General features: G+C 41.4%; 1 protein-coding gene across 2 annotated transcripts in view; it reads right to left on the bottom strand.

Annotated features, from left to right (window-relative positions):
- Positions 1–15,877, bottom strand: part of DCDC1 (doublecortin domain containing 1) — a 556,169-nt gene that overhangs the window by 413,669 nt on the left and 126,623 nt on the right. For both annotated transcript variants that reach the window (XM_030200682.1, XM_030200683.1), the window contains 2 exons: positions 12,073–12,278; positions 4,831–4,924 (listed from right to left, as the gene is read on the bottom strand). In XM_030200682.1, coding sequence (XP_030056542.1) covers positions 4,831–4,924; positions 12,073–12,278 — 300 coding nt within the window. The remainder of the gene's footprint in view (positions 1–4,830; positions 4,925–12,072; positions 12,279–15,877) is intronic.

The following is a 15,877-nucleotide window of genomic DNA, read 5'->3' as shown; positions in this document are numbered from 1 at the left end:
ACAACAAAATAGTGGATAATTATCCAACGCTATAATATTTATAAATTAACAATACATCCACTATTAATACTTTTCTTTCATTAAAAAGGTACAGACCATCTGACATGCAAAACTTGCTCAGTGATATGAGGCCCATTTACAGTGACTGACTTATTTAGGGTCTCATATCACTGAGCAAGCTTTGCATTTCTGACAGTCTGTACCTTTTAATATAAGAAAAGTGTTAATAGTGGACGTATGGTTAATTTATAAGTTAATTTATAACCAAATTCAAGCCACCACTGGACTTAAGCAGGCAGCATGGGCAGAGCATCCTTCCAACAGCAGAACATGAGCTCTTTCACTAGCATCTGCTGCTTCACATATTCAGAATCACCCATAAGAAAGAATTAGACTACATACACTAGTAGAACTTGGTATATTATTAACTGCTAAATTAAAATAGGAGTTCACATGGGCATGCTTATTAAATCTGTATGACTATCGCATTAAGTCCTTACTATTAACAGTTTCACAATGAATATCAAATTAAATATTGTAATAATAATTAAGCATTTTAAAGTTTTAGGCAATCACTCTTAAACCAACTCAGAAGCAACTATGACATTATAGGAGCAGTTACAACTATGCCCAGAAAAAGAAAATTAGTTAAGAATGTACTGCTAATTCCCACTATTTTCCACACTATTTCTTGGTTGAAAGAAAAGCAGTGATTATATGACTGTACACAGAGAATCACTTGGGAGAAAAAACTAAAATATGCCACTAGCCTAATAACAGATCTTTCTAAATCACAGTCTTAGGCAGAAAAGGAGAGAGAAATGAACAAGATAGTGAGAAGGAGAAGGGAGAACGGAGAGTTATTTTGACAGATGATGGAGACGACATAGGCAAAAGTGGGATCATTCCTGCCTCGACTAGCCAGCAGACTACCAGGAACTCTAAAGTAGGCCCAGGATAGGGGGTTACTTTTGTTCAAAGGGGAGGGGCTACTTTTATTCAGGGGGAGGAGGAGGAGGGCATGGAGGATTCTGTGGTTTCGGTTACAGCTAAAATTGAAAAAAGAAAATGGTTTTGTCCAGCTTCTAGCTGCCATTTTGATAGTTTTGTTATTTTAGACATTAACATTTGCAAAATGGATGCTCCTACTGCATGTAGCCAGTGCACAAATATTCACTCCTGCATGTATTTTAGACAAGGTTTTATATCTGCAAATCCTCTTCTAAAATACTAGTGGAAACTGAAACATAACTACCTTGACATTTGAATTCCTATTTCTATATTCTATCTTAAATGGGATTTAAATGAATAACACAATTACTCTTGCAAGCTGCATTATTTTTCTTTCCAGAAGCATCTTAAAGGAGCCGGTACTTAAGAAAGAGGAACAAAACCCCCAGTCTCTCCCTTACAAAGAAGCCCCTCCCCCTGACACCCCAGCAAAAATCCTCACTTATGACAAAGGTGCCCCAAGGCTCTCTTGGCATCCAGGCCAACTCCTCCGTATTTTTTATCTCCAGCAGGTGGATAGACACACTTTTCAGGCTGTAGTTCTGAGTAATTTGCTCCTGGTCCACTTACCGGTTTATTTTCTAAAGAGAAGGGCGCCCATCTTTCAACACAAATCGGGAGATGGGCGTCCTTCTTCCAGGGTCGCCCAAATTGGCATAATCAAAAGCAGATTTTGGGCGTCCTCAACTGCTTTCCATCGCGAGGATGACCAAAGTTCCCGGGGGCATGTCGGAAGCATAGCGAAGGTGGGACTGGGGCGTGCTTAACACACGGGCGTCCTCGGCCAATAATGGAGAAAAGAAGGGCGTCCCTGATGAGCACTTGGCTGACTTTACTTGGTCCATTTTTTCTGGCGACCAAGCCTCAAAAAGGTGCCCAAACTGACCAGATGACCACCGGAGGGAATCGGGGATGACCTCCCCTTACTCCCCCAGTGGTCACTAACCCCCTCCCACCCTCAAAAAAACCTTTAAAAATATTTTTTGCCAGCCTCTATGCCAGCCTCAAATGTCATATCCAGCTCCCTTACAGCAGTATGCAGGTCCCTGGAGCAATTTTAGTGGTGCAGTGCACTTCAGGCAGGCGGACCCAGTCCCATCCCCCCCTACCTGTTACACTTGTGGAGGAAACAGCGAGCCCTCCAAAACCCACCAGAAACTCACTGTACCCACGTCTAGGTGCCCCCCTTCATCCCTAAGGTCTATGGTAGTGGTGTACAGTTGTGGGGAGTGGGTTTTGGGGGGGGGGGGTTGGGGGGCTCAGCATACAAGGTAAGGGAGCTATGCACCTGGGAGCTTTTTCTGAAGTCCACTGCAGTGCCCCCTAGGGTGCCTGGTTGGTGTCCTGGCATGTCAGGGGGACCAGTGCACTACGAATGCTGGCTCCTTCCATGACCAAAGGGCTTGCATTTGGTCGTTTCTGAGATGGGTGTCCCTCGGTTTCCAGTATCGTCGAAAACCGGGGACGACCATCTCTAAGGTCGACCTAAATGTTGAGATTTGGGCGTCCCCGACCGTATTATCGAAACGAAAGATGGGCGCCCATCTTGTTTCGATAATACAGGTTTCCCCGCCTCTTCGCCGGGACGTCCTGCGAGGACGTCCTCAGGAAAACTTGGGCGCCCCGTTCAATTATGTCGCTCTGTGTTAACAGGGTAGAAATTGCATTGCAATGATGGAGAGGGAATTGAGTCAAATAAAATAAACATTCCACATGAAACAGCAGCATGGAATCATTATGGATAGAAATTCCATGTGTGAACAGAAGGAGTATTCTTGTAGGGCTGTACTACCGTCCGCCAGGACAGAACAAACAGAGAGATGAAGAAATGCTTTCAGAGATTAGGAAAGTTGGCAAATTGAGCAACACTATAATAAAAATCAATTACCCCGATATTGACTGGATAAATGTTACATCAGGGAGTGCCAGGGAGAAAATATTTCTAGATGTAATAAATGACTGCTTCTTGGTGCAACTGGTCCAGTAACCGACAAGAGGGGGAGCTATTTTGGATCTGGTCCTTGATGGCTTGCAGGGCATAGTGTGAGAGGTGGCAGTGTTGGGTGCCCTGGGAAACAGTAATCATAACAGCGTCAAGTTTGAGCTACTATCTGGGATGAACCCGCAAAGGAAATCTACTGTAGCTGAATTTAATTTTCGAAAGGATGATTATAATGAAATGAGGAAAATGGTTAAAAAGAAGCTAAAAGGATCAGCTGCTAAGATTAGGACACTAACAGGCTCATTTTCGAAAGAGAAGGACACCCATCTTTCGACACAAATCGGAAGATGGGCGTCCTTCTCACAGGGTCACCCAAATCGGTATAATCGAAAGCCGATTTTGGGCGTCCTCAACTACTTCCCATCACAGGGACGACCAAAGTTCACAGGAGCGTGTCAAAGGCATAGCGAAGGCAGGACTTGGGCGTGCCTAACACATGGACGTCCTCGACCCATAATGGAAAAAAAAGGGCTTCCCCGTTGAGCACTTGGACGACTTTACCTGGTCCTGTTTTTTTTACGACCAAGGCACAAAAAGGTGCCCGAACTGACCAGATGACCACCGGAAAGAATCGGGGATGACCTCCCCTTACTCCCCCAGTGGTCACTAACCCCCTCCCACCCTCAAAAACATCTTTAAAAATATTTTTTGCCAGCCTCTATGTCAGCCTCAAATGTCATACTCAGGTCCATCACAGCAGTATGCAGGTCCCTGGAGCAGTTTTAGTGGGTGCAGTGCACTTCAGGCAGGCGGACCCAGTCCCATCCCCCCCTACCTGTTACACTTGTGCTGGTAAATGTGAGCCCTCCAAAACCCACCAGAAATTCTACCCACATGTAGGTGCCCCTCTTCACCTGTAAGGGCTATGGTAGTGGTGTACAGTTGTGGGTAATGGGTTTTGGGTGAGATTTGGGGGGCTCAGCACACAAGGTAAGGGAGCTATGTACCTGGGAGCAATTTGTGAAGTCCACTGCAGTGCCCCCTAGGGTGCCCGGTTGGTGTCCTGGCATGTGACGGGGACCAGTGACTATGAATGCTGGCTCCTCCCATGACCAAAGGGCTTACATTTGGTAGTTTCTGAGATGGGCGTCCTTGGTTTCTATTATCGCCAAAAATCAGAAGCGACCAAGTCTAGGGACGACCATCTCTAAAGGCAACCTAAATTTCAGGATTTGGACGTTCATCTTGTTTCAATAATGCAGGTCTCCCTGCCCCTCAATCGGGACGTTTTGCGAGGACGTCCTCAGCAAAACTGGGCATCCCTTTCGATTATGCCCCTCTAAGTCAGGCGTGGATGTTATTCAAAAATACCATCTTGAAAGCCCAGTCCAGATGCATTCCACGTATTGCAAAGGTGGAAAGAAGAGAAAACTACAGCCAGAATGGTTAAAAGGTGAAGTGAAAGAGGCTATTAGAGTCAAAAGAATGTCTTTCAAAGAATGGAAAAAAAGGACCCAAATGAAGAAAAGAAGAAGAAACATAAGCACTGGCAAGTCAGGTGCAAAGCATTAATAAAGAAGGCTAATATAGAATATGGAGAGAAACTTGACAAACAGGCTAAAACTCACATAACAACTTTTTCAGGTACATCAGAAACAGAAAGCCTGCAAGGGAATCTGTGTGACCATCAGATCACAAACAAGCAAAAGGGGCACTCAGGGAGAACAAGGCCATAGCAGAGAAACTGAATGAATTCTTTGCTTCTATCTTTACGGAAGAAGATGTAAGAGATCTGCTTGTACTAGAAATGGTTAATTAGCGAACGCCAAGTTTAAGTAAATAAGGCCTTACGCTCTAAAATACACCTTGATACTTACTATTTAAAAGATCTTCAATTTTTCTTCCATTCAAGTCATATAGCCATTTTGCAGATGAAGTAAGATTCATTTTAACAGTGCACATATCTAAAAACTTTAAAAAAGAAATATATATAAGGCTTTACATTCTATTTGACATGATTCCAAACTAGTACTCTGGGCCTGCAGGGTTTAGTCGGGCAAAAGACTCTCCTGTCTTTTTAAATCCCTTTCAATACTGAACCCTATAATAGTGTTTCCCAAGTCCGGTCCTGGTGTACTGCTTGCCAGTCAGGTTTTCATGATATCGACAATGAATATGAATGAAAAAGATTTGCATATAATGGAGGCAGTGCATGCAAACCAAGTTCATACATATTCATTATGGATATCCTGAAAACCTGACTGGCAAGGGGTACTCCAGGACTGGACTTCGGAAAACACTGCCCTAATAATTCTTAAACAAGAAATATTATATAGCAATATCTATTCATTGCTTCTAATTACCAACTTTTATGCTGTGAAAAGAATTAGAGCTAAAAAATAAACCTACAAAAATATCTGCTCATCCATGTACTCAATACATCTTTTGCTCAAGGTTTTAATTTCATTCTTCTGTAAAGGAATCAGGTTTACGAAAACATAGGAAAGAACAAATACATTTTGCTTCAATGAGATACTTTCAGGAATAAGGAAAATATTTGACTTTTGAATGTTTTTGCTTGTTAAGGGTTATTTTTGTGTACAATGCTGTATATTCTAGAATTTATAAGCATTGAAAGCCTGAAAGAAGAGAAGAGGTCCCAAGACTAAGCCCTGAGCTACACCAACTGATAGTGGGATAGTAGTGGAGAAGAATCCACCACAGCAGACACTAAAAGTCCAATGGGAGAAATATAAAGAAAGCTAAACTAGAATAAAGGCCTGAAATCCAAGTGAGGACAGCATATCAAGGAATAGCAGATAAGTCAAGAAGAATGAGGATTGACTAAAGGTCCTTCAATCTGGCCAGGGACAGGTTACTGGTCACTGGAGACTTTGGCGAGGGCTATTTCTGTAGAATGTAGAGAACATTAGATTGAGGTGGATGAAAAACAGCTTGAGATGAAATAAAGTCATGACAGCGGTGATTAACAGCATGTTCAAGTAGCTTGGAGGAGGGAAATGGATTGATAGTTAGAAGGACAGGTGGGGTCCAATGAATTTTTTTGAGCAGTGGTATAATCACAGTATGTTTGAAGACATCAGGAACAGTTAGAGTGGAAAGTGATAAATTGAAGCCATGACAGATAAAAGATGTGAAGGCAGAGGAGGAGAAGCTGAGTAGATGGATAGGAATGGGGTTAAAAGAATAGGTAGTGAGCTTGGGGAAGGAGAGAAGATGTGCTGTTTCCTCCTCTATGATTTCAGAAAAGGAAGAAAGGGTGGCAGGGGTTGAAGAAGAGATACAAGAATGAAGTGGAGGAAGGAAAGATGAAAGTGACCTGGCAGAGAATTCAAGATTAACCTTGTGAACCTTGACATGAAAGTACATGGCAAATAGTTTGGGCAAAAAGTGAAGAGGGAGGAATGAGGTGGAAGAACTTTATGGAGGAAGTTCAATGTGACAAAGAGACAATGTGAATTGGCAGCAAAGGAGTTTGTGAAATGGACTATTACTCTTGTTTGGCATGGGTAAATGTAGACTGGAAAGAGATCAGCAAGAATTTGAAAGCTATGAAATCAGATTAGGCACAGGATTTTAGCCAAAGGTGCTCAGCAGAGTAAGTGATAGCAAATTCTGGAGGTCAGCCAGCCTTATAGAATGGGAAAATGGGAGGAACATGGCTAGAGCAGAGGACATAATAAATATATCATAGGAAGAGTTGGCTTCATTGACAGAGGATGAGAGGAGAGGGAAATCTGTGGTGGAAATGATGAAGGGTCAACAGCCTGAAGATTCATAAATGTGTTGGTAGTGATTGCACAAGACTGAGGGGGAAGAGTGATTAAGTATGGAAGTTATCAGATGATAGAGAGGGGAACAAATGAGGTGGAGAAATTTGAGAGTGAGCAGTTAGAGAAGAAGACAAGATCAAGGCAGGGACCATGCTGTGAGTAGGGGTAGTAGAGCTTTAACCTCATTCAGTTGCCAGCTATGCGAGAAGCTTGGAGGCACAAGATTCAGAGGCGTCAATAGAATGAATGTTAAAGCTCCTAAGAATGAAAAGGGAGAATTGTTTGAGAAAGAAGGAAAACCAGGAGTGAAAGTCAGTGAAAAAAGAAGGGGCAATTTATCAGGGGGTTGATAAAAGACAGCTATGTGGAGAGGTAGTGGAGTGAATAGCTGGATGGGATAATCTGCAAAGGAAGAAAAGCAGTGAGACTGAGGTGGAAGAAGAACTTGAAACCTACAAGAAGGTGAGAGTAGCAGCCTGACACCGCCACTTTGGCTAATGGGGAGAGGCATATGAGAGAAAAGGTCATTGCCATGACAGAGGGCAGCAACACTTTAGGGAAAGATCACAGAAACATAGATAATGATGGCAGATAAAGACCAAGGGCCTATTCAGTCTGACCATCCATTACTACTACTACTATTTAGCATTTTATATAGCGCTACAAGGCGTACGCAGCACTGCACAAACATAGAAGAAAGACAGTCCCTGCTCAAAGAGCTTACAATCTAATAGACAAAAAATAAAGTAAGCAAATCAAATCAATTAATGTGTACAGGAAGGAGGAGAGGAGGGTAGGTGGAGGCAAGTGGTTACAAGTGGTTACGAGTCAAAAGCAATCCTTCCTCTCTCTTAGATCCTGTGTGCTTGTCCCATGCTTTCTTGAATTCAGATACAATCTTCATCTCTACCAATTCCTCCAGGAAGCTGTTCCATGCACCCACCACCCTTTCCATAAAAAGTATTTCCTTAGATTATGCAGATACGTATGTGGAAAACAATATTTAATTGATATGGATCAATAAAAAATTAACAAGCTTTTATATTTGTTGTAATTGTTATATGATTGTTTGTTTTATAGCCCCTGATGCAGCTCAGTGGGGCGAAACACGGCCTGTGTCGGGCTTGTTAATTTTTTATTGATCCATATCAATTAAATATTGTTTTCCACATACGTATCTGCTTCGTTTGGTGTCCATCTTGGAGTTTGCAGATCGATTACCCTGCTGTTTTCTTGGACCTTTCCTTAGATTACTCCAGGACTTTGATCCTGGGGAACTGAGTTCGATTCCCACTGCAACGTGACTCTGGGCAAGTCACTTCATCTTCCATTGCCCCTGGTACAAAATAAGTACCTGAATATATGTAAACCGCTTTGAATGTAGTTGCAAAAACCTCAGAAAGGCGGTATATCGTCCCATTTCCCTTTCCCTTAGAGAAAGGAGATAAATGTAAGCAAGCTTGTTGGAGGCAGTCTAGACATTCCACAGGTCACAAGAGAAAGGAAGAGAACAGAGAGGAAGAGGAGGAACAAAAATAAAAGATTGGAGAGGTTGCGGTTTGACCTGCACAGCTAGGGCGAGAGTGGATTTGGAAGAAGAGGATTGGGATTTAAATCCCCAGTGGAGAGGAAGAGAAGGAACAAGAAATACAGTGAAGAGGTGAGGAGGCATGAAGTCAGTGAAAAAAGACAAGATATGCTCAGATGGAACTGAGATAGTGAATAAAAGGAATGCTAGACTTATTAGATGTTTGACAAGTGAAATTGGGATACTTTTTTCCCCTCGTACCAGAGCAAGTTGTCCACATGGGGGAAGGGATAAAATCGTGGTAATCTAAAATCATAGGGGAAGATAGTAAAAGGAAGATGCCACTGTCCGGCTTTGCTACTGATATTCAGTGGTGCATAACTGGATAGCACAGCTGAATATCAGCATCATTCTGTTAGTGACGGGATGGAGTTACGTTGGAACCAGGTGAGTTATCCTAAATTATCCAGATAGTTATCCAGTAACAGGGATATTCAGATGCTGCTGGACAGCTTTGGTGCTAACCGAAGTTATCCAGATAGTTATCCAGGTAACAGGGAATTTCAGCCACTGCTGGACAGCTTTCGTGTTATCCAGATAGTTATCTGGGTACAGGGATATTCAGCCACTGCTGGACAACTTTTGTGGTATCCTGCATTATTTTACTTATTTATTGGTACTTATATCCCACATTATCCAAAACTTAAACATTCAGATCAATTTGGCTAACATTCAACAATAATTCAGTACAATTAAAAGTTTAAGAAATACAGAAGTAATGGGATCAGTAAACAATGTTGCAGATAGTTATCCGGGTAGCAGCAATGAAAGTCACCACCATCTTTATAACTTTGTTCTCTGCTCCGATACTATGTGAATAGTGCTGCACCAGTCTGTAAAGACACTCTGCAGATAGTGCCACTGAATATCTTTCTCAACGGCTTTTATCCAGATAGCTGGTATTACTACCTGGGAAAAAGCTTTAGAATGTAGACCTCTCTGAAATCAGTCACATGTCAATGGAAAGGAGGCTCTGGAAAAAGGGGCCATAAGACAATTGTGAAAGGGGCAGACTCAGGAGTAATCTAAGGAAATACAGAAAGTCTAGTGAATGTGTGAAACAACCTCCTAGTAGAGTGGAGATGGTGGAGGCAAGACCAGTATCAGATTTCAAGAAACCTTGGAACAAAAACAGAAGATCTCTGAGGGAGCTTTAGAGCCTGGTCTGTTGGTATGGATCAGCAGGCTTGATAGACCATATGGGCTTCTTCTGTCATCATTTTCCATATTAATATATTTCTATTTTCTCAATGTTTTTAAAATAACAGCACACTCCGAGACAGAAACAGAACATTGTTAACACATTCTAAGCAAATATTTTCCATAAATCCAGGGAATAGGTAGATTGATTTTTCTAGGAAATAAATGTCATATTATTATTATTAATACAAGTCTCTTCGGCTAATTGTTAATTTGACCACTAGTGGGAGTCCAGAAGTTATATCCTTACATATTATCAATGACTCCCTCTCCTCTATTCATCTATCCACCACATACATTCATCCAATCGTTAGAATATCGGCTGACCACGACGTCACTTTATATATATATATATATATATATATATTTCTTCTTTTATATTCGAAAGCTAATCAAGAAATGTATTAAGTTATGTCCAATAAAAAAGGTATCATCTTATTTTCTTTTCCATGTTTTATTTTGTTTGATTTGTATTGATAACCGTAAGAGTGGACTAACACGGCTACCACACTCCTCTATATAAATTCTTTTAACTCTATACTTGAACACTCATCTTATTTCAAAAAATTGGACCCAGGGGTTGTTGTTAACGTCCGACATGCACGTTTCGCCCTTCCCCAGGGCTCTCTCAAGGACTGACTCCTACAAAAAATAGAAATATGTAACAATACCTCCCTACATTAAACGAAACGTCTATAGAGTTGTTATTTATTTCCTCATACAGACCCTCCATTAAACAATCCCCCACTTTCTTACCTTTCGCCGTCTTAGCGCCAGCTCTACTTAAATAAGCAACTGATTTAAGGGTTATTCCCTCATAAAGATGGCCGCAGCGTGTTTCTAGCTATCTTTAATAGTATACTATGGGTGACGCCCCCTACCTACGTCCCAAGTCCTGGTTGGTCACAGCTGTTCATTACTACATAAGCGACACCCATTCCAGTTCAGCATTTAAACCAGTGGGCGTCACTGACTGTAACAAGAATATAAATCGCTGTTCTTTGAAATTTAACACCCTAGTCACTGATTCCCCTACATACACATGCTCCAGGATTCTCCACATAATATCTTCCACCCTGTGTCCTTTCTCCAACCAATGCTCTACTAGGGGAGCCTGTATATTATTCGTGGCAATCCGGGACTAATGTTCTGTCAATCTTATTTTTAAAGGGCGAGAACTCCTACCCACATATACTAACTTGCATGGGCATTCAATGGCTTATACTACATTTCTCATCTCACAATTTGTTTTATCCCAAGCCTTAATCTTCTTCCTGTTAGGGGCACACCAATCTACCCCCATAATCACCATCCTTGACACCTCCCACAGATATTATGTTCTCCCTCCTGTTCTCCTCCTCTTACCCCCGGTTCCCAGAACTTATTGGGTGCCAACCACTCCACTATAGTTTTCCCTCTCATATAAGAGGTAGTTCCTGGAAGCAAGGGTATAGTTGGACCACATGCCAGTGAGTTTTAATTATCTGGACCACCTTCTGAGCCATATCTGTAAATGGGAGTACACATGTTAGACGGTCATCATTATCTCTGTTTCCTTCACCAAGCAACAATTGGCGTTGAGCAAACCGTGCTCTAAGGTACGCCTTTCTCACAGCTGACTTCGGGTATCCCCTTTCTAGGAACCTATCTTGAAGTTCCTTAGCATGTTTCTTAAATTCCTGTATGGTGGAGCAAACTCTCCTAGCCCGTAAAAACTGGCTAATAGGTAGACTATACTGTAAGTTGTAACAATTGGACTAATGTATGTGGTGGATAGATGAATAGAGGAGAGGGAGTCATTGATAATATGTAAGGATATTATTATTATTATTATTAGCATTTGTATAGCGCTACCAGACGCACGCAGCGCTGAACACATGACACAAAGAGACAGTGAAAGAAATTTGTAGTGATCAATGAGTTATCTGATATATTAATGTAAACCCTTTTTATATTTCAATATTTTTATTGATGACATAATACAAAGACAATAAATCATATAAGTATAAACTTAACATTGCGGCAATAACCTCTCATGTAACAGGGTTAAAGATAGTGCAAAACAGCCATCAGATTTGTGGTTTAACAACTTTTTCCCCCCTAATCCCCTTTACCTCCTGTCCCCCCCTTCTCAAGTTGTTATGCTTCTTTAGCTACATAATGATATTAGCACATATCATCCAGAAACTTCCTTGTAACAAAAGTTAACACCATGGTACATATTGCAACTCGGATAACAAATACAATAGGAAATCCTAATTAACAAGACCAAAACTTGTCTTTAATCTTTCTAACCCAAATCTCTTCTTCCCTGTCTTAATGTAAACCCTTTTTAAAAATGCAATCTGTAACTTATAATGGAAATACAAGGCACACAAACACAACCACACTTCTATGTGTATGATCATTAGTTTTAGAGAATTAACTGTTTTTCATACTTTTAGCATGTCAAAAATATTATGGCATAGTGGATTCTTTTAGTATTTATTTTATTCTAAAGGAATGGACAGCTGCATTTAAAAAGCAGCAAATGTTACCTTTTCCATTTGATCCTTTTCTGCAACAATTTCACAACCCTCCTGCCCGGTGCCATTCTTAAATACCAAGATTCTAACAGAGAACTTTTCAGAAAGTTTCTTTATACGACTGGAAAGAATGGGCTTGGGTTTCCCCCTCTTTATATTAGTAGGAAGCACCAAGCCATTAATGGACCATGTTGCTCTCTTCATTAATAAGAGATGGGCTGCAAAAAAAAAAATCCAGAATTTAAATTCACCATTAAAATAACCACATCACTTCCTCTCCCCCATTAAATTGGTACACTGGCTACTTTCCATATAAATACTTTGACTTTTTTTTTTAACATGCTACCACCAGCTTCCCACAAAGCGTAACATAAGCTGTAGCAAGCTGTCTGCTCTGATAGCCTGCATAAATCATCAGTCCTGAAGGGAACAGATGTTCAGGTTATGAAAGAGTAATACCACAATTTAGTCATAATTAAAATTCACCTTAGCAAGCCTCTGTCATCAAGCAGAGGATTGTTTAGTTTTTCTCCTACCAAAGAAATACCTTATTATCTGCCTATGTTTGGGGGAGGAAATCCTTAATCATGACTATTTACACAAGGCATCTACAGTATCCCATACTGAATGTTCATCTTACCAATCATTTAAAAAGTTTTCTCCTGACACATTTTCTCAGAGTAATCTTTATGCAGTCATATTTATTTCCATGATATCTTATACACCTTCATGTAGAAATCATGTCAAACAATAAAAGTACATGCCGTGTATTACTGGGATTCTGATGCCCTCTTGTTAAGTCATTTCACACCTTCTTTTGATGTGTATTGTGAAACTAAGCTGAATAGTTCAGATGTAAAAAGAAAAAAGCAAGTGAGACCACTTATAATGATGAGAGTTTCAGACAGACTCCTTAATATATCTCATCAGGACTTAAAGATGGAGAAATATATAGAAAACTTGGAAAATACTACCATCTCTGATCTTCAAGGGTCAACTCTGGCCTCTATGAAAGAAATCATTTTATAATTAGAAATACATTTCGTTGATTGATGCCTTCTCAATGATGTATGATAGGAGAGAAAGTCTAATCTATACCAGCTCAGAAACAAGCAGTACTGCTGTATGTTAAGAATCTCAGAAGAGAAACAGGAGAACACAAATATTCTGCAGAACAGAAACAGCAGAGAACAAAAGTGTAGATTGTCAGGAGGATAAGGATGTCACTGGAGCCACAGTCTGGTTATTAGTTTTATTGTTAACCCAACATAGTGGTGTTTCAGCAAGTGCATGCATCAGGGGTCATAGCGTTAAAATAACATTACATAAACATATATATAAATTATTGCAAACAGCATTACACGTTTAGATGTAAACAACATACACATATATAAAACATTACAATTCAAACACTAGTAAAAAGAATTACAAAAGAAAAGAAGCATTATTTATATAGTGTTATTTTAATGCTAGGACCCCTGGTGCAGGCACTTGCTAAGAATCTCAGAGAGAGCACATTTTAGGATAGTATTGTTTTGCTCTTCACACATACAAGTAGCACATTCATTTTACATAGAAGATCCCAAATTTCTGTAACAACAGATTAAAAATAGATTACTTATGACACAATTGACAATCAAGAAAGAAAATGGCAATTTCTTTGCATTTTTTTCCATTTAATGGGGTGCAGAATTCCAAAGGAGATGTAGCAGATAGGTGGAGAGAGATTGATAAGCTCAGGTCAGGAGAGGGACCTTGGGGTGATGGTGCCTGGGGATCTCAAGGTGATGAAACAATGTGACAAGGCAGTGGCCATGGCCAGAAGGATACTAGGCTGCATAAAGAGGGGTACAACCAGCAGAAAATGCCCCTGTACAAGTCATTGGTGAGGCCCCACTTGGAGTATGGTGTTCAGTTTTGCAGGTTGTATCTTGCTAAGGACATAAAAGAACTTGAAGCGATTCAGAGAAAAGTGACGAAAATGGTATGGGGTTTGCACCACAAGACATATGAGGAGAGACTTGATGACCTGAAGTTGTATACCCTGGAGGAAAGGAAAGACAGGGGTGATATGATACAGGCATTCAAATATTTGAAAGGTATTAATCACAAACAAACCTTTTCCAGATATGGGAAGGTGGGAGAACAAGAGGCCATGAATTGAGGTTGAAGGGGGGCCTACTCAGGAATAATGTCAGGAAGTACTTTTTCACTGAAAGGGTGGTAAATACCTAGAATGCCCTTCCACGGGAGGTGGTGGAGATGAAAACATTAACGGAATTCAAAAATGTGAGGGATAAACACAAAAGAAACCAGTTCGGAAGGAATGGATCCAAAGAAGTTTAGCGGTGATTAATGGCAACATCAGTAACTGGGAAGCAAAGCCAGTGCTAGGTACACTTCTATGGTCAGTGCCTTGATCATAGCTGAACAGATTTGGATGGGCTGGAGTGGGGATTTCAGGGGCTTCGATGACAACTACAGAAGTTTTCGAACAAGGACAGTGCTGGGCAAACTTCTATGGTCTATGCCTTGAAAATGGCAAGGACAATCAAGATCAGGTATACATATGAAGTATCACATCATACCTTATGCTATGAGTTTATCTTGTTGGGCAAACTGGATGAAACCATGCAGGTCTTTATCTGCCATCATCTACTATGTTACTATCAGGCTTATTTTCAAAAGAGAAGGGCGCCTATCTTTTGACAGAAATCAGAAGATGGGCGTCCTTCTCACAGGGTCACCCAAATCGGCATAATCAAAAGTCGATTTTGGGCGTCCTCAACTGCTTTCCGTCGCGGGGACGAACAAAGTTCACAGGGGCATGTCAGAAGCATAGCGAAGGCAGGACTGGGGCGTGCTTAACACATGGGTGTCCTCGGCTGATAATGGAAAAAAGAAGGGCGTCCCTGACGAACACTTGGGCAACTTTACTTGGTCCTTTTTTCTTTACGACCAAGCCACAAAAATGTGTCCTAAATGACCAGATGACCACCGGAGGGAATTGGGGATGATCTCCCCATACTCCCCCAGTGGTCACTGGACCCCTCTCACCCTAAAATTTTTTTTAAATATTTTTCCAGCCTCTATGCCAGCCTCAAATATCATACCCAGCTCCATGACAGTAATATGCAGGTCCCTGGAGCAGTTTTAGTGGGTACTGCAGTGCACTTCAGGCAGGCGGACACAGGCCCATCCCCCCCTACTTTTTACACATGTGCTGGTAAATGTGAGCCCTTCAAAACCCACCAGAAACCTACTGTACCCACATGTAGGTGCCCCCCTTCACCTGTAAGAGCTATGGTAGTGGTGTACAGTTGTGGGTAGTGGGTTTTGGGGGGGGGGGGGTTGGGGGGCTCAGCACACAAGGTAAGGGAGCTATGCACCTGGGAGCTTTTTCTGAAGTCCACTGCAGTGCCCCCTAGGGTGCCTGGTTGGTGTCCTGGCATGTCAGGGGGACCAGTGCACTATGAATGCTGGCTCTTCCCACGAACAAATGGCTTGGATTTGGTCGCTTCTGAGATGGGCGTCCTCGGTTTCCATTATTGCCGAAAACCGGGGACGACTATCTCTAAGGACGACCATCTCTAAGTTCGACCTAAATGTTGAGATTTGGGTGTCCCCGACCGTATTATCGAAACGAAAGATGGACGCCCATCTTGTTTCGATAATATGGGTTTCCCCGCCCCTTCACGAGGACGTCCTCAGGAAAACTTGGGTGCCCCATTCGATTATGTCCCTCCACGTTATTTTTGTAGATTTTCTCTGTTAATCTCTTTATATTCAATATGATAGTGGGTTCATTGTTATTATT

This window comes from Microcaecilia unicolor, chromosome 4 (genome assembly GCF_901765095.1).
Source record: "Microcaecilia unicolor chromosome 4, aMicUni1.1, whole genome shotgun sequence".
NCBI classification, from domain to species: Eukaryota; Metazoa; Chordata; class Amphibia; order Gymnophiona; family Siphonopidae; genus Microcaecilia; species Microcaecilia unicolor.
This window is presented reverse-complemented; position numbering and strand designations above follow the sequence as displayed.